A 26,788-nucleotide genomic window follows, 5' to 3' on the forward strand; every position below is an offset into this window, starting at 1 on the left:
AATCATCCTACCCATCCCCCAGACACACTGTCATAGTGTCACTCTCTCACTCTCCCTCTCTCCCTCGCTCCCCCTCTGCTTCACACACACACAAGGCCACTACTTTACCGCAGGGCAATGGCAACAGGCTTTCATTTTGACGTAATACTACGAGAAAAGGCTAGGCTAAGGAATTCAAACCTAAAGGGCTTTCACAATTTACAGTGTTAAGTATTATTATATATTTACTATTCAGAGTTCAAATATATATTGCATTTATAATTCACATACTCCTGGCATATTCTTACTCTTCTGGAAGTGCTGTACAGACAAAATTGTACAATTAAAATTAAAGATGGTATGTAAAATGCATTTTCTGCTGCTGCTACCATATCTTCTATGATAATCGCATATTTAGAGCACTTAGTATGTTTCTTCTGTGAACTTTAAAATCAGGGAACTAATCCCTCTGGCACAGAGGAGCATTCCATGATATACCAAGAGAAAACGACCACTGCAATAAGCCTCCTAATCACCACTAGTGGAGGAACACTAAACAATAAGAAAATAATCAGTAGAATAACAAAAAGCCTTTTAAGCAAAAACCAATGCTTGATCCTTTGATTCAGTAATGTACAATAGGCGCTTCAAATGCCCTCTTACCCACATGGAGGATTCAGCTGCCGTGCTACTAACCAGGGCTCTAATGAGGGGCCACAATTAAGCCCATTTATTCACATTAAGTGTGAACTGTAAGTGGGGCTGCAGTCAGTTGACAGACCTGGGTGCCTTTGTGTTACAAGGGCCGCTTTTATTCAGCAAACAAAGACGGAAAAAACACAAGCACCTAATGACCGAATCTAGCTGTCTCTTCTCAGACGTTCATACACACGGGCAGAAACACACACATGCACACATGTGCGCGTGGACACACTCTTCCTCCCTCTCTAACAAACTGACTCAAAGGCTCCAACGCATCCAGGCTGAGTTGAGTCACTGCTTGACAGAACGGTGGGGGCGGGGTTAAGACAGACTGACAGTGGGGCTCCATCTCTATCCTCTTATTAACGCTTAACGAGTGCTTTCCTCATGCAATATTCATCTCCACTAATATCATCCAAGCTCTGAGCCGAGCTTGCTACTTATGTAAGGCAATTATGTAAAATATCAAGACAGGGCCCATGTTCAAAATCTGACTGGAAGAGAGCTGCAGGACAATGACAGGAAGAAAGAGGGGGTATACATGAGTGACTGGGAAGGAGAAACAATAAGAGACATAATGTACGGGGAAATTAGGTACTTGCGTGTCCTGTACTATATCTTCATACAAGACTGTAGACTGACATCCATCCACAGATTTCATCAAAGGCAAGTCGTCAATGTCAATAATGCAAACAATTTCCTCCCTCACACCACCACTACTTACAGCCTGAGATGTCTGAGGACTCCTCAAGGTCAGTTAGGGAGAGCAGAGCAAAGCAAGCTGACTGTTGTTGCAGGAAGGCTCACATCAGCACCACTTGTCCACTCATGGACAAAAAATAAATAAAAACATACACAAGAGACATTAATTCACACAACCGTCCTTCATCACCTCACTTCTTCAACTGAAGAGCAATCATAGACTCATACACAAATAAACAAATATACACTGATCTACCCACACTTGCACGCACCGCACCGACCCCCCTAGGTCAAGGCCCTATGGGGGTCTGCACAGAAATAGGTCATTTGTCACACATGATGTCCCGGGGCAGGGGATGCATTATAGATGAGCCCAAACAGCATGTCTCAGTGAGCACTCACCACACAGCTAGACACAGGAGGGAGCAGCAGGAGGTGGGCTGAGAAGGATGAGAACTCCTCAGGACGGGGATACTGGGACATCGTAAAGTGAGACCAAAAAAATAAAAAAATCACTGCTGGCCAAGTTTCTGTACGTAAAGCAAAGAAAAGAGATCATCCAGCCTGATCAGAGATACAACTGCCTTGCTCAACTTTTCACTGAATAGACATGAATTTATTCAGAGGGTATCTAATTTGTTATTCTCATATCTGCACCTGACCCTATAACCAGCCATCTGCCTTGCAGTCATATTATGGATTGAATGCTTTGTTTCTAGCCACAATTCACACCCAATCATTGCATATTTGTGTCTTTTCCCCATTGCTATAATTCTGTGATTACCAGACTAACAAACGTCTGCTGATCTACACTCAAAATCGCTTTTATTCGCAAAGACAAAAGCCTAAAGAGTGAAGTTGTTTGCTATGGTTTCAAACTGGGCCTAAATGGAGAAGAAGAGAGAAAGGAAGGGACTGTGCTGAGGGAGAAGTGAGTGCAAAGTGTGGGGAATGAGAGAGACAAGTCTGCTGTCTTCTGCTGCACCCATCTGTTCTGAAAGTGCAGGTGGAGTCCTATTCACTCCGCTCTGCATGTGTGTGTGAAGAGGGGGGCAGGAAGAAAGGAAGGGCAGCGAGAAAAAGGGAGTGGAGAGATGGAAGGGCAGGGATGGAAGAGGGAGGGTGGAGGGTTGGAGAGGAGGAGGGGGGGGGGACTCTTGGTGATCTCTCCTGAAGGGGATAATGGGAGAGGAACGCATTGCAATGGCTGCCATGTAGTACCCTCCCTGCACAATTAGCCAATCAGCAGCGCGCTCTGCCAGCCAGGAGGACGCATAAAAGAAGAACATTGCAGCAGAGGCACAGAAGGAGACTGCGAGAGGAGCAGGGAATTACACATAAAAACAGCAGAACCAGAACACCCTCCCCTGGACACACCCTGCTGAGGATCACTGCTTCTTTTTTTTCTGAACCATCGCCCACGCCACTCGGAGAGAACGCTCTCCTCATCATCATCCAGTAGAAAACCCCTTTCTCCTCATTTTCATCCTATAGAGGACACCTACAATCTCAGAGGGCTGAGATTCCCTGACGAAGATTGTATTTTTTTTCCTTTTTTTCTTTTTTTTTCTTTTAATTTGGACTCCTGACAGAACATAAGGGCCATATAATATAAAGGCCGAAGAGCATACAGAGATTCAGCCTCCAGCTTCAAGACCCGTGCAAAGAAGGACCTAGATTTCTTTCATTGTACGTCAAGAATGGTTACTGTACGTATGACTCTATTTCTCGTATATCTTTGAACAGGATGTTGTAGCAGCATGCCTACATTGTATCCCAGTCCCTTTATGTTGGATTTGTTATACACTATAATACATGTACACATGTGATGTAGCCATACACAGATTTATATCACATCTTACTGATATATCTTTAGTGTAGACTAAAATAATTTGAAGCAGAGCTCTATGGCTCTGCCCACATGCCAAAACATAGAAGAGCTTTAGGATTAGTGTCCTGTGTTTTTGTTTAATATCCAATGCCGTATTATTATGATAAGATTAACGATCGATAGTGGCAATTAGCAATCTCATACTGAGTGATGCGCCATGCCGCCTGCCTCCAGCCTGCAGTCATTACCAGCGATGGATAAAGTCTTTATCCTGCCATTTTAGATAGCACAGCTTTTACGTTTTCTATCACAGCTACTCCGACTGTCTAAATGTCGCAGCTTTGATTATATTTCCAAGATGATGCAGAGTCAAGGTTTAGGAAATTCCGCAAGATTACAGTGATGGAGATGGAGAAAGGCGCTCGGTTCAGTGGGGGGAGGACTTGCTTTCTTTGCCTGGTGCAGCACAAGGATGCTGGAGACAGGTTTCTGAGACAAAACATGATGCCTCGGAGGCTGAGGGCCCATCCAGCAAGGCAAAGGAAAAAAAAGGGTCGAGTCACTCCGGGAGGGGGAGGGGGAGGAGGGAAATTACGCATCCATCGGTTTGCATTGAATCAGACAAAGTCCAAATTCCTCAGGGTTCTCGTTGCGATGCAACCGAGTAAATGGGCTGGAAATCTCTGAGGCCGCAACAGTAAGGACACGCACGGACATCTCCATTTTAAGCACATTTTCTCTCAAGTATCACATCGCATACGTACAAGATGGCCATGCTTTGCATTGCGCCTGTTGGATAAAAGGAGATGTAAGCGGTGATAAACTAGCTTTGCTCTGAGCCGACGGCCGGATTGGGCGTGTCTCTGCTGGACTGGAGCACTAAACGAGGGCCTTGAAGCCTCAAAAGGCCTACTCCGCTTCACCTCTTGACATGCCCTACAGTTGACAACAGATAATTTAACTAAGCAGACCAATTAAGACCAGACACAATTACATGAAATTATAGAGGCCGAGAAAGAAATAAGAAACCAAGAATCAGCTGCATAGAGTCCAACCTAAAACCCAGTGTATAAAAAAATCAGAAACAATTTTATTAGTTTAGTTTTAGGGAACTGAAAAATTAATTAATTGTAATTATATTTACACATGATACAATGTGAGGCTGTTCAGCCCATTACTCATGGAAACACAAATAAATGATTTAGCACAAAAAAAGAACAGGGTGTGAGAGATGGAGTTGAATAACTTTAAGATCTCATATCATTGAATTACAAATATTGCTCCGAAGAATTATGCAAAATGGAGGCGGAGAGCACGTTGATTCATCATCTGTGAGGCTCGGACTGTCCACTTGACACGTTTGCACATTGCAGTTTTAGTTTCTCTTTGTTGTACATTACCTATTGTCTTTGGTAGGCCTAGGCAGAATCACACCGACAGAGGCTGTAGCTCCCCTCCACATGGTCCGCAGTCCTCCATGCCTGTACCGCAGTGCCAAGCAAATAAAAGCGTTGAGTCAGATAACCTATCCAAAGCACACACAATTCAAGGACAAGGGCAACCGAGGCCTTCACTGTAAAGCAGTCTAAACAGTTGTTTGATGTTAAGTTAAACATTAAATGTAAATCTTTCTGGCTGATAATTTAAAAGGTTAGAGTATTTTTTTTTTTTAGTCTCTGTCCGAAAAAAAAATATTAAAAGACTTCATGTTGTGTTATATTTTTACAGATAGGACATGGCATGTCGAACTTATAGGAGAGGTTAAATGCAATTATGTTATGTAAGCAGTGATTTGCCAATGACTTCATGTAATTATCAGCAACAAATATAAAGCCTGTTGGGAAGAAATAAAGAAAGAAAGTAAGAAAGAAACGAATCCCTAATACTACTACTACGACTAGTTTGTCTTACAATCACGTCTTAAGCAAAAAATACCGATCATACAATTTTATTGCACAGGGTAGATAAACGCAATTAATATAGTTTTATGAGTATCATGGAAAATATTATTTACAAAATATATTTATAATAGTATCGTAAGCTCGCCGAGTTAAAGTCAGTTCATTCAGCCTTTTATAACACGAACTACAAGACTGTTCATCTCCTTAGAAAAACAGGATATAAATTAGTAAATAAATAAATCGGTTTTGTGATTCCTTATTTAACCCATCATGGCGTTTTTGACTTGTAGCTGGCAACTGTAACAGTCATTGTTCCCGGAGAGTCCTGCAGCCCCTGGCCACGACACAAAGCGCCACTGTTTACATTAATATTCATAGTGCTGCCATAGCCTCTGCGAGGGAGAAGAGGAGGAACGGGTGGCTCTTTTGTTTGGTCGTTTCAATACGTTTATTCAGCAAAAAGGCGCTCCGGTTCATGAATGCCTGCAGAGCTCACAAGTCTTGCCTTTAAAATAAGGGGGGGCTAAAAAAGGAAAACGATTAAATCGAGGGATTATGTTATGCGTATGCCATATTTAAATAGCCGTATATGTGTTTTCTTTGCTAATTACTCAAAGTAAAACGTTTACAGACTAGGCAGAATCTAAAAGAAAACGAGTCGGTGGTCTTTTCTTGATTCACGGGCCTCTCTGGCCTCAAATGAGACCGTCCGAAAGCCACTCCCTTTTTCAGCACGCTGGATAGCGCCCCGCATGCTCCAAGGACTCGCAGGACAGATTTTGTCTCCCCGAGCCTTTGACGTTGTCTGCTCCCATCTTATCAAAAGCAGCACACACCGAGAGAGCCGAAATCTTTTAGAAATCTTTTATTCTTATGATAGAGCCTCAGTGCATGGCTGACATGAGCTGTGACTCCTGTCGTCCTGTTGTTTTACAGCTGCCACCATGATCCCTTAAGCTGCAGAGAGTGTGGCTAATGCCCTTTGTTTGGGATAATCCTGTAATCTGTGTTATTTAGAAGGCTCATTTACACTTCAGCCTAGCATTCAGTTTTGATTCATGCTTCCAAAAAAAAAAAACGTATATATATTTATATACAAGGAAATATAATGTGCACTAGAGTCAAGGTTATATATTAAAAGGAGAATCGTTTTCTCATATTCATCAGCTGGGAATATTTATGTGTATTTCTTAAGTGTTCATCTTGATTGATGATTAGTTTTAGCTAGATAATAACAACTAAAATACATATGTTACATGCATACAGCAAGTGAATTTAAATCTACACTAAACCACTAAAAAGCTATTTTTTGTTGGGACTGCATGCCAAAACAAAATACTGATGGTGGCGTGTTAATTCTCACATTCAAAGTGAATTTCTGGTGATCCTTAGTGAATTTAAAATGTAAAACTGGGAAATAATTCTTCATCTATATATTACAGCCTCCAGCGCTGTGCTGCATTTAGAGCAGAAATTAATTGGGAAAGCTGTTTATAGGCATCAGAAGACAGGGAACACAGACTGCGTTTACATCTAGCCATGTAATGCTTCTGTGTTTTGTAATTTAATTGTGTACAGTGTAGGTGGTACGTGTGCTTGGCAGTGGAGGCAGGGCTCTTGTTTGCGTGCAAGTCTGGGTTCATGTGTTTGGCAGAGGAGGCAGGGCTCTTGTTTGCGTGCAAGTCTGGGACCATGTGTGGGCAATGCTGATGCAGTACATTAAATATTAAGGGAGATCTCACAGAACCCCAAAATAGAAAAAAAGCAGTGTGGGACACACTATGCTATCCAAACAACTGGAATCTTTGAGAAAGATGTTTCCAGCATGTTTCCATTGATATTAGATAGTTGATAAGAAATGTGTTGAGAGAGAGGAGGGAATGATATGCAAAAAGGTCCAACCCTATTTTACACCCAGGACGTCATGCTTAAAGGTTACCCCTGGTGTGGTGTTTTTATTGTCTCCAATAGTTGAAAATATCTGAAGCCTAAAGCTGGAGTAGATCTATACTGGGCGTACTGTGATTATTCGTGCTATTATAGGCCTTCCTGCAACATCACAATGACTTATTGTCTCTATGTCATAGTAATTGGGTTACTGCAAACCAAACTTTAGACTATTTGATTTTTGTTATTGGTATACAACATGAAATATGACTGACGAAAGATGAAACACTCCCGTGTGGTTTTTTATCTTTTCTATTTGTTTCAAATAACTTCAAAGCATGCTTTTGCCCTCTATTTCTGTATGAAAATCTTAATCTTAGCTGCTGCTTGTGTCAGCCAATCTCAGGGCCCAGCCCATAGACCGTAGGTCTGTGAATTATATAACTTCACACTGTTCACTGGGGATGTGTGTTCTGCCATGCTGAGGGTTATTTCAGTTGATGAGTCAAATTTGCCCTAATATGTTTTTCTTTCAAAATGCTTTTGTCATATTTGGGACACATTCAGTGTCTCATATTCCTGTTAGTCAGATGCATCACATCACACAACAATATACTAGGTTAATATTACAATAAATACAACGTAACAACGTGATTCCATTTTTTTTTGTCAGCTTGTGTTTATCATATCATAATGGCAAGAAAAAGATAATCAGCAGGCATTTTAGTTGTGCACCAAAATCTTGACGTGATTGCTATCTACATTGCACTGCCTTTGTGCATAGATGTGTGTCTGAAGTATTTTATTTTTAGGTTGTCTTAACTCTGTCGCTGTGTTCCTTTCCCCCTTGTCATTATCAATTTACTGATTTCCTGCTTCTGCAAACATGGAGAGAAAATGTCTGACCTGTTATGTGCCCCTAATAACCACAGACACAAACACACACTGAGCTTTAAGTAAGAAAGCAATTCAGCCATTAGAAACAATGCAGTCTTTGAGGGGCTGTTACCTGGGCAACCTGAGTGGAGGTGAGGCTCAAAGCAAGACGGCAGGTTACAGAGACGAGGGAGAAACGCAGGTTAGACCTATTTGTAGACGCTAGAAAAGGAGAAAGAGAAAAACACATGAAATGGCAAGGAATAAATGAACTTTTTTGTAATATGATAACACAGAATGCGAGCATGTTCAAATACAAAAGGGTGCTCAATTTACAATAGATGGGAAGCAGTGAAGGAAATTAATGTCATAAACAACCTGACAGAAGCTCCTCATCTGTGTCAATAACTTCAACTAACTCATTCAGACTGTGATCATTCTTCGGTTACCAATAAACACAAATCCTTAAGGGAACTCACCGCTTTTTTGGAATTAAAATGAAGCTGGTTATGATTTATTAGAGCACATAAACCAAAAAGCAATAGGGGCTAATTGCTGGGTAAATGTTTCAGTGACATCTAGAGTAATTAAATCAGGAAATTCCCTGAAAATAATTATGAAATAATTCTGAAGGTTCAATAATTAAGTCTCTTTGTTGTTTTGGTCTACATCATAAGAGAGCTTTAGAGGGAACTCATTTAGCCTCACTGACATTCATAAGACCCACAAGTTAGAGGTCTGCAGCAGCTTGGATAAATTTTTTTTTAAATTATATATAATATAAATAACTGATATTAAGCCTGAAACTGTTGCAGGGTTTCAGTGCATACGCCAAGTATATTAGATCATTTTTCAAATTCAAACAGCTGATACGCCAAGTATATTAGATCATTTTTCAAATTCAAACAGCTGAACAAATCAGTGCAGCTACATAACATCACACTAAGTAACAACACAGCAAGAAATGTAACTTGAAATGCCCTTTCACAGTATATAGTGAGTTTTCATGAAATAATTATTCATGGATAGAGAACTAGTGTGAGGAAAGGAAAGAGAAAGTAGAGCAGGAAGTTTTGTTTCTGACCACACAGATGTTTCTTCAGAATCCTCTGTGGATTAAATTAAGCAACACAGTGCACTTCAGAGCAACACAGGAGACAAAAACACTACACTGTGCACTAACTCACAAAGATAAATGTCAGTTCACCACAAAGAAACCTGAACAAAAACAGAAGAACAAACGCATAATCCTAACTTATTTTTCTACCAAACCGTGATATTTCACATTTATTGTAGCACGAAATCCATTTAATATTGTCACTCTCCCTTTTGTCACCCCTAACACCCAAAGCCTCACACACCACTATCACTATTATCCATCCCTGTGTAATGATGTAATGGTGTTTGACCCTGGAAGAGAGTAGGGGGAGGGGAGGAGTAAGGAAAAAGGACTGTGACATCTGCAGGACCAGAGGCAGGGAGCGAGAGAGGAGAAAAGATGGGGTGAAAGTGGGGGAGGGGAGATGATAAATCATACATTGCATCCATCTCCATTTTTAGCAAAGCTGATTCCTGACCTTTCCCTCTGACAGTGACAAAGTGGACAGTCTGTGTGTGTGCGGTTGTGTTTATAGTTTATATTTGTGCAGATATTATATGTTTATTAGCACATGCACATTTATATAGCCACTGTGTCCTATTGTGTCTCTTGAAGTGAATTATGAATCTAACTCCACCCTCTTCCTCAGCAGATAATCAGCACCATGGAAACCCAGGTGTCCAACGGTCCAAGCGGAACCAGTCTGCCTAATGGTCCAGTCATTAGCACCAATGGCTCCACAGATGACAGCAAAACCAACCTGATCGTCAACTATCTGCCTCAGAACATGACCCAGGAAGAGTTCAAAAGTTTGTTTGGTAGTATTGGAGAGATTGAGTCCTGCAAGCTAGTCAGAGACAAGATAACAGGTACAATGCTTTGTTCACTTTGAGAAAAAAAAAATGATCACCTTAACTGCTTTTGAAAATCACTGACTTCCCTATGGCTCTTTCTTTGTCTCCAGGTCAGAGTTTGGGATATGGCTTTGTAAACTATGTGGATCCAAATGATGCAGATAAAGCTATCAACACACTTAATGGTCTCAAACTGCAGACTAAAACAATCAAGGTGAGCAGATCTGTACTCTCAATATTCACTCTTTATTTTTTGATTCTTGACAATGTGCTAGACAAAAAAAAAAAAAAAAAAAAAAAGGAAGGAAGTGGAGATTTTTTTGGGGGGTGGGAGGGGGTTGTGTTGAGAGAGGTGGTAGCAGACGTGACAGAGGGAGGGGAGGAAAATGGGGAGGAGGAGGAGAAGGAGGAGGAGGAGGAGGAGGCAGAAGGGAGCTGTGGCTAGAACAAAGAGAGTGAGAGAAAGGGTGAAAAGAGAAGGAGAGTGGAGGTCAGAAAGCAAGGGGCGGACAGCATGCAGAGGTTATTGTGATGGAAATGTAATTAGGAAGCCTGACTGTGGTGCACTAGGGTCAGTCCAGGTTACCCCATCTGCCTCCAATCTAGGCTAATTAGGGGGTTTCTTTGTCCCAAAATCAGATGAGGGAAAGAGGGGGCATATTATAAAACACTACTTCCTTCCATCCCCCCCGATCTGATCAAAGTAGATCAAAGATTGAGACAAACAGCAGGATTGAGAAATCAAATCTATGGGAGAGCAGAGCAGGTGATCTTCCAACAGCTGTCCATGAATAGGGACATTAATTCTGACTAATGACTGATCAAAGTTACAAGCAGGAAAAGTCGAGTGCTAGATTTGGGTCCTTTTTGAAAGAACAAAAATATGCAGATTTGAAACAGTTAGAAAAAAAAAAAATGCACAAGAGCAGTTCTGTGACAAAAAAGAAAAAGTGTTGATTGTCATGATTTTTTTTATGTTATGTTTATGTTAGTTTTATATTATTGATCTTATGTTATGACATTCACTTATTATTTCATGTATCTATACATCATTTGCCTTATTTAGTTCTTTTCAATAATTTGTTCTTACATTTAGGATATAACACCTCTGGTCAATACCGTAGTTTTATCTTTTTGGTTTTGCAGGAGGCATTAATAGAGAGGGGTGAGATAGTGAGGGAGGGGGCGAGCAGTAGAAGGGTAGGGGGTAGCTCGGAGAGCAGAATGCCAATGACAGGATTAGAGGCCATATGGGCTTCAGGCACCATCTGTACTGTGGGAGCGACAGGGAGAGGGTTAATTATAGGGCAGCCTCTGCTCCCCGAACACAGCAACTCCCCCCTGACTCGTCCAGAACACCCTAATCACTGCACCACACAACCCTCCCGCTCATACAGTCTGTCTGTGTACACAATAGACACTGGTGCTTAGTTCTGATGGATGAAATCAGAACACCTGTATTCATGACAGATAATATACAACTCCTTTTAATTTGCATCTCAGCTTTCTATGTTCGTGTGCTATAAAAGAAATTCATTTTAACGCTACAAGTGATTAAAAAAAATCATCAATATTTATATTTATCATGCAACAATATATGCAAAAAACAATGTTTGTGTGAGAACAGTATGTTTATAAGTTGTCAAGGATCCTGCAAGTCTTATGATGCACTCACATTGTTTGCTGTTTGCCAGTGGAGCTGTTCTCCCCCAGAGGATAGAAACAAAGGAAGGAGGCAGGACAGGGAGAGCAGCTCAGCCTATCTCAGACAACACTCACTCTGTCTCTCCATCACGCACAAACACTGCAACGCCAACAATGCACTGAACTGGATTATCTATCACACATGTGTTCGCGTGCTGCCATAAACACAAAAACAAGAATGCGTGTGACTTTTTTTTAAACAATCACTCAGATGCAGTATGAGATGTAAAATGTTCTGAAAAGTAGACCAACAGAAAACCATAAGGGATATAAACACAGACGCACCAAAAATGGCCATGCACTAATTAAGTCACCAGTGAATTCAGGAAACTACATCAACTAAAGGCCGATGTTTTTCATTGCAAAACAAAGCTGACACTCGGGCTTGTTAACTGATGATTGGTATCAGTTTGGGTATTGGTTACAATCATCACAGTGTATCTGTGTCTCAGTGTGAGCTTAAAGGCAATGATTAGGTCGACAGATCGCAGAGAGACAGTTGGGTCTGTGGAGAGGGCAAATGAAAAATCAGCAGGAGTTAAAATGAAGACAGTGGGTTGGAAACTTTTGGGGAATTCAGTCCAGTTACATCAGATCTTTCAAATATGTTCCTTAAGTTGATGTGTTTGGTTTTCTCTTATGTCTGAGACAAACTTGTGGTTTTGTGCTATATAAATATGATATACTTATTGATTTATTGAATTTGGATCTTATAGGTATCATATGCCCGGCCAAGCTCGGCTTCTATTCGTGATGCCAACCTTTACGTAAGTGGACTCCCAAAAACCATGAGCCAGAAGGACATGGAACAGCTGTTTTCCCAATATGGTCGCATCATCACATCCCGCATTTTAGTGGACCAAGTTACAGGTATAGCCTTATTTGACTTCTCCTCATGTCACTTTAGCACAAATTCTCTGAATGGAAGACTGATAGGCAGCAACAGTCCTTGATGCCAAGGTAGTAACATTGGTCTGTTTTCTTATTCGGAGCAGGCATATCACGAGGAGTGGGTTTCATCCGGTTTGACAAGCGAAACGAGGCAGAGGAGGCCATCAAAGGTCTGAACGGACAGAAGCCTTTGGGGGCTGCAGAGCCCATCACTGTCAAGTTTGCCAACAACCCCAGCCAGAAGACAGGCCAAGCCTTACTGACTCAGCTGTACCAGACTGCTGCCCGTCGCTACACGGGGCCCCTGCACCACCAGACTCAGCGTTTCAGGTACTGAACCTTGACCAACATCACACCACCTGCGAGTTAAGCGCTAGTTAGTCTGTAAAAAGCTATTGTTTCAAGACCAAATCACAGGTCATCCTGCTGTGTTGCCTTGCTTAAGCAAACTCAGTATCCCACTATTTTACAATGACGTGTTAAGTGTGTCAACATTTAATTGTTTTAGTCTGATATGGAATGTCATTACTGAGTCGTCAGTCAAGTCTTTTTTTTTTTGACAATTATTAAACCTCAACTACACAGAGAATAGCTAAGAGTAAATATACAAGAAAAATCTGATGAAGTGGCACACCTCAAAAACAGCGAATGTGGTATAGTTTTATAGGAAAAACTGTGTAATCGAAAAAACTTAAAAAAACAACAAAAAAAACTTTTCTGTCAGTACTAACAAAACTTATTTGTTAACTGTTCCTTTAAGCAATATTATTGCTTTATAGTACAGAAGGAATAGGCAATATTGCATTGTCCCTCCTTCTCACTCTTTCTCTCTGACTTTCTTTTAAACTGCAGCATGATCCCTTCACTTGGAAAGGGACCAGATCCAAATAACAGCTCAAAACCAATGTAAGAGACCAGATTTTTCCAAATACAATAAAAAAACTAAAGCTAAATAAATCTTGGTTGATAATAATACTGAACCTTTAATTTTTTTGCCTATACTGCATAGGTATCGTAATGATTGAAATTGCCAGATGTTGGCCATAAAGGTTCAAAATGTTTTAAAGTCAAAGGCTTCCAGTATTAAATATTTTCATTGCACCTTACAAACAATTGTAGTTACTCTCTCAGGTTGGATTGCTCACTTACTCAATATGGATAGTTGTTTTAATCGGTAGATGTGAAATTACCTAGAATACTGGGTTTGTTTATCTTATATTTAAACTATTAAAGGGGGATCTATTTTGGAGCTTTAACAATAACAATGAACAATACCTATCAGCTGAGACACATATTCACAAGACTATTGTATACGCCATCAGTTTGAGGTTGGATGGTTTGGGAATGCGTTGCAGTGAAGGATGCCCTCTGGAGGCCTGCTGGTGAAGGAGCAACTTGTTAACTGAAAGCCCCCCTTCCTTGTAGATCTCATAACTAACTTCTGCATCCCCTTCATTCTCCCTCTTGCGTTGCAGACTCGACAATTTACTAAACGCCAGCTACGGAGTCAAGAGGTAAATGCCAAAGGTGTACTTTCAAAAGCATCCATGCCAAAATAAAACCTCAAACAAAGTGCCTGGAATACCACCTGCTGACTTCATCTAAAAAAAATCAGATATAATGGCCATAATGCCCACCGCCCATTCAACCATGTTACAGAAGCAGCCCAGAAAACAAAATACTATCTGTAATTGCAATAGGCAATGATATAGCCTTCTAACAGCAGGGTATTCTGGCATGGCTTTGTTTAACCTTTTTGTTCTTTTGTTTTAATTAATAGAAATAATTTCTATGTATTTATTTATGAACTAACATTGTCAGTTTCAGTTGCTTTAATGTCCCCTTTTTTTCACCAGCATGGACATACCAGATTCCGTTTGCGTCTCCTCTGTTTGCTCCAGTTTGTGTATGATTTGATTCCAATTTGCTTTTCATCCCTCTCTAGGTTTCTGTGTTTTGTTCAATACTGTGATTTTCGTTGAACATTGTGATTCATGTGTTTAATTCTTCCAGAGGCTTTGGTCAGCAGAGAAAATGAGAAAATATGCACATTGTGTGGGTGTCTGTGTCTCAGGGCACACAGTGTCATTTTGTATGAAAGCAGGTAGTTTGGAGACACTGTGGTGCCCACACATATTTATCTACTTACTATACAGCAGAGGGGATGGAGATGGGGTCCCCCGACTCCATACCCGACTACAGTCTTTATCACTTCTCACTGAGAAACATGCCCATAAGAGACAGTATAGAGCACTGAATGCCGTGTTGAACTTCAGAATGACACCCATGGTAGTTCTCCTACTCTCTTCCCCAGATTCTCTCCCATCACCATTGACAGCATGACCAGCCTGGCCGGGGTCAACCTTACTGGTCCAACTGGAGCCGGCTGGTGCATCTTTGTATACAACCTGTCTCCCGAGGCGGACGAGAGCGTCCTGTGGCAGCTCTTTGGGCCCTTTGGCGCAGTCACCAACGTCAAGGTCATCCGTGACTTCACCACCAACAAATGTAAGGGCTTTGGCTTTGTCACCATGACCAACTACGATGAAGCCGCCATGGCTATCGCCAGCCTTAATGGCTACCGCCTGGGTGACCGTGTGCTGCAGGTTTCCTTCAAGACCAGCAAGCAGCACAAGGCCTGAGAGAGGCAGCTGGCACCAGCTCCTTCGACTTGCAGGGAGAGCAACCTGAGCTCCCTGTGTCATCACTCTACATGGGCCTGGACTGAATCTCTCTCTGACACATTCTCACACAAATTCATGATATATTATCGCAAACACAGACACGCAAATACACACAAACACACGCACACACACATAACCAAACATATCCATACGCAAGCATACACAAGTCAGAGTTTCAAACAAACACACTAGTGGAGTTTTTCTTTTCTCTTTACACAACATGCTAGTCCTTCCCTATATTTGCCTGGATTGAATTAGAAGGGGTACGTAGCTGGTTTGTTGGGTAGGGGCAAGAGCTATCTATTTAGGAGACAGTCTAACGAATGTGACAGAGAATGTGTACTGAGTGCTTTGATTGAATTCAGGCAAATAATGACAACTGATGAACAAAACGATCAAAAATTTAAATGAACAAATATGTGCAATTTACCCAAACTCTTACCCCACCATCTCTCCCATTATCTTGCTGGAGAGGATGTAGTCACTTTTTTACACTTGGGCATTTTGAATCAGCGATTTTTTTAGATCAAAGAAAATGAAATTAAAAAACAGTGTTCTCTTATATACGTCTATTAAAATATAACTATATATTCAATATTTAAGGTGGTTATAATAGCCGAGTATGTAAGCATTTTCTAGAAACTTTGACTACTGTTTCCTGACCTGCATTAGGTGGTGCCTAGCATAAAGGCAGTTTCTCTACCCTGTGTGAGCTTGTTAGCTCAGACCCAATAAGATTTAGGTTAACCAATGAATACTGGTCACAGAAAAGAGTAGCCCGAAGGCCATAAGAATCACTCTTTCCCTCACAGTCTCACACCGAACAACACAATAGTACACTTATGTATCACAGAAACACAGTTCAATAACTAGAAGATATATACATATTTAGTCCACAGAACAAAAAAAAAGTTCCTGTATTTCTTCTAATTTCTCACAAGCAGACTGTCTGTGAACTTAGAGCAGAGTGGCAGTGCTCCCATGGTGACCGTGTTCATTAGTAATTCTCTAGTGGGCAAGAGTGTGACGCGTGCAAGGGGAAAACCACTTCACCATAACACAGCCACATCAAGGAAATACCGGTGTTTTTCACTTTTTGCATCATTATTCCATTGCACCTGTATTTTACACTTTCCACAGGCCATTTTGCATGGTTTTGTGAGCCATGGTTTGGTGTGATATCCCTTTAACTAAAAGGCTGTATGGTGTCAAGAGTTTTTTTTTTAAAAAAGCAAACGAGATGTGAAATACAACCAATAATGAATCATGAATGTCTTTAGATTCATCTAGATAAATGGAAGCAGGACAGATCGATAGTTGAATATGATTATGGTCCAAGTTGCTGCAAAACGTAACTCTAAAGACAATGTCAAAAACACACCATGAACTCGGCAGGGGAATAACAAAATGAGCAAAAACTCAAGAGCACCGGTATTATTCTTTAGTCTAGTGCACAGATAGAAGCTCCCAGAATAAATGAGTTCTGAGTTTTACCATTCAGTGAGCTCTACAGTAACAATATGCATAGAGCAGCTTAAGAGGACTGCAGTTCCAAATGACTGAACATTTAAAACTGACTTGGAGTCACATGTGTCAGCGATGATATCTGGCAATGTTAAAATTATCACTGATCCTTTGAGGAGAAAGACTACCAGTTCCTCCAGCTTTGCCAAATGCTCCTCAGTTTTACTTTAAACCCCTCTATTCTCTTAAAAGCTTCCCAGAAACTTTGAACTCCTGCCCTCTCAAAAGATGACTGTACAACATCAAGCCTGCAAATAAGTGTCATAATTATACTTCTGTGTACAACAGAAAGGTATTTATTTATTTGCTTCAGATCTGTTTGGCACCACAAAAATAGCATTTCTTAAAAATATCCCCAACCCAATTGCATGAAAAAATTATTTATGGCACCCTTGATGAAACATTAAGGCCAACCTGTCTAGTTGGAATGTCTGTTACAAACCAGACTTAAGATTTACCGTGGGGAGAGCTAATGTCTTTCAATATCAAGACATTTGCACATGATAATAGATTAAATAAGGTCAAGTATATTCAAGACATTTTTGCTTTTGCTTTTCTAAATGACGCTGTGTTAGCCAAAGAGGACGATCTCTTTGAAAGGATTACATTAGAGATAAATCTATTTTTATACATACAAAGGAACAAGACCTTGTGCTGAATTTTTACAGATTCTTAAGCTTGGAAAAATTGGGACATCGCATGGCTTTATTTTAAACCCTCTGATCTTTGCAGAGAAAGGGGGAATAAGCATGCGGTGTATGGGTGGGGATTTAGGGAGGGGGCGAAGGAACATTGTATCTCGTACAAACTTAACCATTCAACCATATCAAAACAATTGAAACAAACTTAACAAAAACAAATTTGATGTAAAAAAAGAAAATAAAAAAAGTAAAAACTAAACAGTTAGGGGTAAAACCTGACAGACACATCTATACTTTTGAGTGCTTAGGCACACTCGCATCTCTTGTCCTGAAGTTGTGTACAGTGTTGCTTCAATGATGGTGCAGTGAAGTGAAGTTCTTTGACTTGAGAATCCCAGACAAAGCTGCAATGAGACCAGCTCATTGCCCAGCTGAAAAACTGAATAGCTGCTTGCAAATAAAAAGGTAAAATGCAGATTCAAACAGTGATGCAAATTCATAATGAACACTGAGCATGATTCTTTATGATTAGATAGATTTGATTTTTGCCAAAGAAATGCTTTGCAAGTCAGTACCAAGAAGGATAAATTAAGACTAACTATATTATTCCCTGAGTAATTGCTGTACAAATCTATGTTATTTATTGAATAAGGACCCTCTACAATTTCAGTTATCATTACTTTTAAATATCTAAGTTGCGCATATCAGTTTGCATTTGTAAATCCTAAAACCACTAAACCAAATGCTAAAATGAAACAGTTGCAAGGAATCCCATTTGCACACATTTCATGCAGACACCGAATGATGAAAAAGGCATATCAAAAATAAATTAGGATGAATCAGTTCACCTCTTGACAAAGGAAAAATTGTGTGCATCCATAAAATGCATTTCCCCCAACATTCATATCATCTGCTTTGTCTTGTGACCAATTTAATCCTTTAAAACCGTTAACATTGCACCACTTACTCTGGCATCTTTTGATCTGACTCATACTGTTTCATCCCCCGAAATACTCTGAATGATTGTTGCTTTTGTGTTCCAAGTCGACCACATAAAGGACTAATCAAGCTATTATGGTTCGAGCAAATTGCAAGAGAGCACCATAGGACTGAGCACTTGGTGAGACCAGTGATAGACGTTAGAAACAACCGAGATAACAGGCCACATTGAACTACAGCTGGAGTTGTTTACCCAGCCATGTCCAATGCAGTACAGTCAACCCACAGAACAAACCCACAGCCCGAAATGACCTTTCATACACAGTCTATACAAAGACGAACACCTACAGTAGAGAACCAAGGACGATGGCAGGAAACAGTACTACACAGCTTGAGCAACAACAATAATCATTGAAAAAGACAAAAAAACTTTCCTATGGAACAGTAAGTGCAATGTGCTTTGTTTTTATATTGACTGAGAACAAATGATATATATTTTTTAAAAAAGAAATTAAACGTCACACTGAAAAGGTTTGCGGAACAGTGAAAGGAGCAAATGTTCAGGCAAAAACATTAAAACGAACAGACTCATTAACAAAATCAAACAAGCAATGAGAGCTCTGATCTCTAAATTTCCATAATCACCTCCTTAGCCCCTAATTTGTGCTCTGACCATGCAAGCTCAAACAAACTGCATATCTGGCTTAATAGAGCAAGTCTCAATGACCTTGAAAGGAATACTGTCTAATATATCATCAGTTTTAGCCCATGTCAATTTCAAATATCATTTTTTTCTTGTAATTTATTGATTTCATTTACATATCAAGACTCACTTGTTAAATGAGCGTATTTGTGTTGTTGATGTTGCCATAGAGAACACACATGGGTCAAAGATTTTGTTTGGTTGCATTGATTGGGTACAGTTTATTTTTCTTCCATTATTTAATTAGTTGCAGTTTTTACAGTGTATGCAGATTTTAGACTTAGTTAGATTTTTTTATTTCAATCAAACTGTGTTCAATTGTGTTTGTAAAAGTCTGTGGTAGCTTTTGTTGCAACATAAAATAATTTAAACAGAAAAAATTCAAAATAGCGCCAACAAACTTGTATTATTTGGGCGACTTTAAGCTTGTAGTTTTAACTTATTGTTAACTTAAAAACTATTTATTATGATTATTATTATTGCCTCGTATAAAGTATGTTTTGTGTATATTTATGGTTTATTTCATTATATTTGCAAGTTTAAAAGATTTAAGTTTGCCAAAATTGTGGTTACACCATTTCGTTTCTTAAAAGGGGGACAAATAGAAAAACAGCTTTAGAAGTACGATTTGGAAACGTTCTCCATAGTCAAAGAATGCACTGCTATATTTAACTAATTGAAGTGTATAAACATACATGCTGTGTGCTAGATGTTATGCCTTTACTGCCTGTGTTCTGTTTGTCTTGTTAAATGAAAATCTTTTAATTATTTAATCTAATCACAGTCTTGTTTTTTCCAACCACTCGGTGAACCCCTGAGACATGGGACAGCCCCTGTAGCAAGGCTTTGGCCCACATGAAGGTCCAGAAATTAGCCAGAGCAGAGGGGATGTCCTAGGCTTGATAAGCTCACAAGATGCTGATTCCTGTTTATGCTGATGGGTTGATTTGTATATATATATATATATATATCTATAAATATTAGCATATATCTATCTATCTATCTATACAGTCCTAAAAGATATTAAGGGTTACATTTCTGTAAAAGCAATGTAATCCTGAGATCATTAATTTCAATATTTGTGCTATTGAAACAAAGATGTTCTTTAGCGCCAAGATGCATTTGGAAACCCAGCCAAGAGCTCCGGCAAAATATAGCAGAGTTCCAGAAAAGCTGCAGGAAGGTTTTCTTGGGAGTCTCTAGGGTAGTAAAGGGCTGAGTGGTCCTTCTGTTTCTCAACCAACTGTATTTTGTGTCTATTTATTTAGAAGAGGGGACGCAGTAACTTAGTGATGTTTTTCTTACATTTTCCTGGAATGGTAGAACAAATCAAAGGTGAAAATGATCAAAACAGTTCTGCTGACACCAATGTCAGTGGGAGAAATACAAAATCTCATACTTCCAAACATGACCAAATGAACAATGTCAAAATTTAACAAAGAAAAAAAAAAAATAAACCTTTCAGTTTAGTCTAGGATATTTATTACTGGGATTTCAGCTGAAGACGCTTGAAGACTTTTTCATGGAATTGTTTAATTATTTGTACTTTACATGCCAGAAAAAAATAAAATAAAAGTTACAAATAATGAGTGACCTAATTTTTATTGACCGTCAAAACATTATTGAATGTTATGAGCAATCATATTAAATGATGATTTTCACCATGACGTATTCACATTCACCAAGGCTGGTTTGTTGGCACATGCAAAGCATTTATTTCGATACCAACATGTTTCTCTAGGCTCTATTTTATATCCATAAAATGAATGCAGACTAAGTACTATGCTAAATGGTTTGAGAAAATAAAGAATGGGTAATATACTGCTACTGTTACTACTGATTGTGTACCTTATTTGGCAGTCACCAGGTACTGACTGAAATCTCTGTTATAATAAAATGGATATACTGGAGTAAAAAAATACATACAAGTTTGGAATATGATAAAAGGAACTTTATTTGAAAACAATGGAATGACATTTGACACAAATCAGAGGAACAACACAACACGGAGTAGTGGAAAAAATGTGTACACGTCATAATTACTCATTGGAATTTCCATAGTTTATTTTTCATGGTTAACCGATGCCAAAGTGGCGCCGTTCATGGCAACTTCATGTTGCTGCAGTGACTGTGGTCCCTCAAGAACAACCTGCAAGAGTGAGAGTGCACACACGTTCATTTCAATGGCTTGTTTGCTTAAGTCATGACTTCCTAGTTGTTAAAAGGGAAAGGGCAATTGAGTTGCAATTAATCCCTGTAGATCCCTGTATTTCCAAGCACTAAGCAGTAATGTATCCAATTCTTGGGTTAGATGCAATATTGATTTAGGTCCACAGGACATAAAATGAAATCTAATTCTGTTGTTCCCAAACAGTCTTACTCCCACACTATCATTATCATATAGCTCATCTTATTTTAATTTGTTGAAAATATCACCATTGGACATAAATTCCATAAACTTGAGAGCAAAAACATAAAATGATGATGGTTTGAGAAGTTAAATAAGTTCTAGTAGTATTTTAGAATCCTTGTTTATTTCAAGGAAAGCGCCTGGTATCTAGTCGGCCTCGCAGGAAAGCTCATGACATTGCCTTTAACCACGGTAACACCAGACAAGCATGTTTATGATGTGCAATGCACAATATATTATCGTAGTATCAGTAACTACAGCGCAAAATGTAACCCTAAATAAACAGTTTTATTTTTTATTAATAAGTATATAAATATTATATTTACTACTTTAATGCATTATGAAATGCTTTCCATTCAACAGAATTTAATAGGCAGCTTCACTGAGGAGTTGGACAGCCTTAAACTAAAAAAGTGAAGTGTCACAAACCTCAGAACAAGAGTTAAGATTAACACAGCACAATATTAGAGCCAGTTTATCAATAATGTAATCAAAGAAAACGTGGCACAATATACCGCTGCATATATTTGTCTCCCCCATATAGTGCATCATTAAATTCTTGTGATTCATTCATTCTTAATTCTCAATTAACTTAACTACATGAACTCAAATTAAGTTGCCATTACCTTGCTCTTGCTGCTGTCCTGCACTTCTTCTAAAAAAGGGAGGCTGTAACTGCACATGGGACTTTCCTCGCGACAAAACGTTGAAACACTAAGCCACATTATTATTTACATCAGGCAGCTGATTGCAGCTGAGTATCACGGATTTGTATTTTTCTGGCAATTGTTTTTTGCTTGAAAGCAAGACTCTTCTCGCTTGGCCCAATTGGAGGGCCAATTTAAAATACTACTGGAAAAAATATGGTCATGCAGCAGAAGGTATGTGTCCCACACAATAGCGTGAGAGTGTCCCAGTTAATTCTTAAGGTTTGCCAACAACACTGAAGAGTTACAGTTACTCACAAATCAAACAGATCTAGAGCTCGTCATGATGCTCTAGATCCAGGCTTTGGGGCTCCTGGCAGACAGCAGGGGTGGTGAACTCCATCAGGTATTCACACCGACTGGGCTCTGAGGTAGATGTCACAACTGTCTCCTTTCCACATGTTAACTTAACCTGAAAGACAAAGATTATCTATTTTCTGTGCTTTGTCCAATGAAAAACATTAATGAGGTGAAAAAAAAAATCAAATTAAGGCTGAGACTTACAGTGGTAGATCTGTTAGGACCTTGCCAGCATGATGTTCCATGTTCATACTTCATTACAGAGTAGACATTATCATCAGGACCTGCCCATTTCCCCCATGTTCTACAGAGAGCAAATGACAAAAAGTACAGGATGAGTTAAGTGTGGACAAAAACAACAACAAATAAGTAACAAACACCGCAGATATTCTCTTACCCCAGGTTAGTTTCTGAACCACCAAACTTGGGTTTCTGGGATACTCTGTTAAACGGACATAGCCTGTAGATGTACCTGAAAGCAAAAGATCAACTTCAGAAGCTTAGAACTTATAACAAATACTAATTAGTAAATAAAAGACATCAGAGTGTGCACTTACTCGCTAGTAGTCAACTCATAACACTGGCTATAGAGGTGGGCAAACTCGGCACTGGGTCCAAAGTCAAAGGAGATTTCCTTCTCAAGGTTCCTGCAGACAAAGTGCAAATCAAAGTATTTGTTTTCAACTAACAACACAGCCATTACGAAGCAAAATCATCCACTGCAGCTGTTGAAAGTTGGACTGCTGTTGAGTAACAAACTCTAATGATTGCATTATTGACAAAGAAGCTCCTTCGTATTCATATTCTTAGTAGTACTTACTTGATTTGATCATCCACTTCACGTAGAGCTCTCTCAGCCTCATCAAACTCATTCCTGGCTTTCTGAGCAGCTTGGGATCAAATATTTGTGATATCAGAATTAGTGATGAGTTTCAAGTTAGCACATTAAAGTTCAAACTAACAGGTATGCGGTCACATCTGTGCTTTTCTACTGGTATTTTACAGTGCGACTCACTTACTTGTAGCTGTGGACTAACTGAGTTGTATACACACACTTACCATCAATGAGGATCTGTGTTTCTTGGTCATATGGTGGCATAGCTCCCTCATCATCTCCATCCTTCTTTTCTTGAGTCCGTGTCGCAGGAGGCTACATATCAAACACAGATAAGAGTGACTAAAGTCACTAAAATAAATTTGAGAGTCATTCAACATTAGTTTGATAGAGAGGGCTTACCTTATAGTCTACGTCATCTGGGTCATCATCTTCATCCTCTTCATCATCGTCATCTTCTTCCTCTGGGATGTCTTCATCAGGGTATTGCTCAGAGTCATTGTAGATTGGATCTGTTGTCTCCTCTGGTGGAGTCTCCACTGGTGCTGGGGTGTCTGCATTAGCCTGAGGCCAAGAAAGTCACACATTTAGAGGGGCAGAGGCACACATGGAGTTTACTCAGAGAATTATCAGGTTATTACCTCTGATATGTATTTTTCTTTGATGTTAATCCAAACAGACTCAAATGCTGCTGTGTCCACTTTGTCCACTCCTCCCAACAGTCCCTATACAAACCAAAAACAATAAAAACACTTTGACATGGTCGGCTTCTTAAGATGTGTTTTTATAAGAACGATACAAACAGAAAGCATTTACCTGAGCCTCTGCCTCCGTGAATCTGGCATCTGAAGCATCTGAATCTGGGTCGAGCTCCGAATGGGACAGTAGTTCAGCCACTGAGACACTGAGAAAAACAAGAGACAAAGCATATACACAAACTGTTTCAGGAGCGATACTCTGTACTCAGAACAATTCATCTCTGCAGCATAGAACTGATTTTAAGTCTGCTGCATGGCAGCATTTGGGATTCCCATTAAACAAGGCACAGAGCAACAAGACAACTTAAAATAAATACGGTTCCAGATTAGGGTTGTTAAAAGTATTGATACTTTTCGATACAGTGCGTTTAAAAAGCGATGCGCTCTGTGTTAAGTAAAAGGAAGGTGAGCTACTGAGTATTGTTTTTTATACTAGTATTGTATTAACGTTCTAGTGCTGTAACATTTTTCTAGATTATCAAATTAAGATGCATTCCTGCTTTACTGATTTGTCCCTGATATGCTTCAAATCACTGCGAGTATTCTCTCATTATCGGTTATTCTGGAGGGAGCTGGTACTCACAATCCATCTGCATCATCATCAAGTTCAAGAAACACTTCAGCCATTCTAGCCAAGTCCTTCTCCCTTTGGATGGCAGCTTTTTCATCTGAAACAAAATTATAAATGGCACTTTCTGGTGAGTCATCAGTGATTCTGATATCACACACACATACGTGTATAGTGTCACTTCATGCTTTTAAGATAAACTCCAGGACAGAGGCCTTGAAGTTTTTTTGTTTAGTAGTACTAGAGTATGTGGCCTCTAGTCAACTTAGTCTAGCACAAAAAATGAAATAGACTGTACCATATGTAATGTGATTCTCAGTACAAACAGTAGATGGTGATATACTTTAACATCTTGATTTACCTTCCCATGCCTTCAGATGGCGCTCTTTGGCTTCTTTCTCTGGCTGCTCTGCAGTCTCTTTTACAGTTCTTAGAGCCTCCACCCTCTCTTCCAGATCCTTCTTACTGACCTGAACATCTGCAAGTTTGGCCTGTTGGTGGAAATAAATAGATGTAACTAAATTCATATAATAGCACCAGTGTTTCGTGCTAGCTCTATCTCTCGGTTTTTCTGTATATAATAAACAAAACATAGGTGACATAGCTAGATATACAATAGTTAGTGTAGACACCTTCGAATATCTATATAAAAAATGTTTGACACTGCAAGAACACACAAACAAATAAAAGGTTTCCTTGTCATTCACACCTTTTTATCCTCTAGACCCCTCTTGGCCTCCTGGATGAGTTGCTGTTTAAGCTGAAAGCCCTCCTTGGCAATCGCTGTCATCTTCTGCAGGCTCTCCATCTCTTTGCGCATTAATTCCCTGCAAATCACACAATAAAAAACAAAACAGTTAACATGTCCTTGAAACTCATTATGTATAGTCTTTATAGAGAAATCAGGCTTGGACTGTAAAGCATACATAAGTTATTAATGCTATGATCGAAAAAAAAATAAAGCATTCCCACCTGCAGGTGTTCTGGCAGGCAGCACCGCTGTTGTACTCGTCTGTTGTGTCACAGCAGTCTGTACGGAAAACACAAGATATTAAACAAAATCCTGCCCGCGCGACACATCTGAAAAGAAATAGTCAGCATGGTTTAAAATTCATACCGCAGATTCCGTCATTGATGCGGGAGGAAGGGATAAAGCCCGGATGGAAACCTGCATTGGTGCAGTGGAAGCTGCCATTGGGACAAGCAGCAGTCCCTGCAAATAAATGTTATTAAATGTATAGACTTAATATTCTCATGATGTGACAAAGCTACTCCTCTACTTTTATGAGTAACTTTTTTTATGCTGTGGATGGTAGTACAAACAGTATACACACCTGGCTCATCAGAGCCATCCTGGCAGTCACAGTAGTCATCGTTCACTCTGTCAAAGGGGACAGTGCGGGATCCGTCCAGGCAGGTGAAAGGTTTGCCCTCTTCGTAAAACTGCCGCTCTTTCATGGGCAAAACAGCGGAAACAAGTCAGCGTCATGACAAAGGTTACTCGACTCACGCATCTGTCTTTGTGCCACAAACGCTTACTTGATAAAGGGACACCGCGAGGGCGCTGGACCTCCACGGCCGAGACTCCGACACCGAGCAGCAGCAGCAGGATCAGACACTGACGGGACATCGTGATGGTGCAGCTCCGCGACGGGTCCGGATTTAGCAGGGTTAACTTCACCAATCAAAGAAGATTAATATAAGAAATAACAACTCTAAATATGCGTGGACTTTGTCCACGAGGCTCTACAATAAGACATGAAGTGCGCACGCTCGTGTTTACCTCTCGTTAGTTAGCCCAGAGCTAACCATTTAATGCTAACTAGCTCATTTAGCTGAATCTGAAGGCAAACCATGAACTAACACGTGAATTAAAAAGGCAGTGTGTACGTATGCCATTATAACAACATAATACATGTAATACACGAGGTTAATACAGTCGATAAGTTAAAGAAAAGTGTATTTTCTTCTAACAAGCTAACAGCTAATCCTTACCGGTGATGGCTGGGTCCGCCTAGTTCCGTGGTGACCGCCCCCCTCCGTCTTGTTTCACTCTGATTGGACGACGTCTTCTTTAGCCATTGTGATTGGTGGACAGTCGTGACACCTGTTAGAAGTAGAGGATTCTGGGTATTTTTTGTTTTTGAGGACGCAGCCATCTCATGCCAGAGAAAGACAGGTGCAGGTAGTCCACATTGTCCACACTGTCCACACTGTTTACAGTGTTTACAGTGTCCACACTGTCCACATTGTTTACACTGTCCACACTGTTCTTTATGATAGCTTATAGTGG

General features: G+C 39.9%; 2 protein-coding genes across 15 annotated transcripts; one reads left to right on the top strand and one right to left on the bottom strand.

Annotated features, from left to right (window-relative positions):
- The first annotated feature begins 2,535 nt into the window (after positions 1 to 2,535).
- Positions 2,536 to 19,687, top strand: elavl3 (ELAV like neuron-specific RNA binding protein 3). 13 transcript variants are annotated; one of them, XM_019252831.2, is made up of 8 exons: positions 2,537 to 3,092; positions 9,627 to 9,846; positions 9,942 to 10,045; positions 12,252 to 12,405; positions 12,528 to 12,756; positions 13,279 to 13,332; positions 13,902 to 13,940; positions 14,720 to 19,687. In XM_019252831.2, exons 1-8 carry the CDS (start codon positions 3,084 to 3,086, stop codon positions 15,066 to 15,068), a joined length of 1,158 nt encoding a protein of 385 aa, XP_019108376.1. In that variant the 5' UTR covers positions 2,537 to 3,083; the 3' UTR covers positions 15,069 to 19,687. The 13 variants fall into 13 exon arrangements, with proteins under 13 accessions (XP_019108381.1, XP_019108376.1, XP_019108379.1 ...); XM_019252834.2 differs by having other exon boundaries at positions 14,741 to 19,687; XM_019252833.2 differs by having other exon boundaries at positions 12,531 to 12,756.
- Positions 19,688 to 20,850: 1,163 nt separating this feature from the next.
- prkcsh (PRKCSH beta subunit of glucosidase II) lies at positions 20,851 to 26,616 on the bottom strand. 2 transcript variants are annotated; one of them, XM_019279622.2, is made up of 18 exons: positions 26,491 to 26,616; positions 26,035 to 26,170; positions 25,830 to 25,946; positions 25,613 to 25,708; positions 25,468 to 25,525; positions 25,205 to 25,322; positions 24,857 to 24,986; positions 24,511 to 24,595; positions 23,986 to 24,073; positions 23,811 to 23,894; positions 23,572 to 23,733; positions 23,394 to 23,484; positions 23,155 to 23,224; positions 22,892 to 22,981; positions 22,732 to 22,806; positions 22,539 to 22,638; positions 22,293 to 22,446; positions 20,851 to 21,066 (listed from the first exon to the last, which is right to left on the bottom strand). In XM_019279622.2, the coding sequence occupies exons 2-17, from the start codon at positions 26,123 to 26,125 to the stop codon at positions 22,306 to 22,308; spliced, it is 1,596 nt and encodes a 531-aa protein (XP_019135167.1). In that variant the 5' UTR covers positions 26,126 to 26,170; positions 26,491 to 26,616; the 3' UTR covers positions 20,851 to 21,066; positions 22,293 to 22,305. The 2 variants fall into 2 exon arrangements, with proteins under 2 accessions (XP_019135167.1, XP_027141122.1); XM_027285321.1 differs by lacking the exon at positions 26,491 to 26,616 and adding an exon at positions 26,279 to 26,462.
- Positions 26,617 to 26,788: the final 172 nt, after the last annotated feature.

This window comes from Larimichthys crocea, chromosome XII (assembly GCF_000972845.2).
Source record: "Larimichthys crocea isolate SSNF chromosome XII, L_crocea_2.0, whole genome shotgun sequence".
Lineage (NCBI taxonomy): Eukaryota > Metazoa > Chordata > Actinopteri > Sciaenidae > Larimichthys > Larimichthys crocea.

Bases quoted from the DNA above. Each gene is read 5' to 3' on its own strand.
- elavl3 (XM_019252831.2), top strand. The intron at 13,333-13,901 runs GTAAGAGACCAG...CTTGCGTTGCAG, and splicing joins AATAACAGCTCAAAACCAAT to ACTCGACAATTTACTAAACG. The intron at 13,941-14,719 runs GTAAATGCCAAA...CACCCATGGTAG, and splicing joins GCCAGCTACGGAGTCAAGAG to TTCTCCTACTCTCTTCCCCA.
- prkcsh (XM_019279622.2), bottom strand. From the start codon at position 26,125: ATGTCCCGTCAGTGTCTGATCCTGCTGCTGCTGCTCGGTGTCGGAGTC. The intron at 23,734-23,810 runs GTAATAACCTGA...TCTTGGCCTCAG, and splicing joins AAGAAAAATACATATCAGAG to GCTAATGCAGACACCCCAGC. The intron at 22,982-23,154 runs GTAAGTACTACT...CTTTGTCTGCAG, and splicing joins GAAGTGGATGATCAAATCAA to GAACCTTGAGAAGGAAATCT.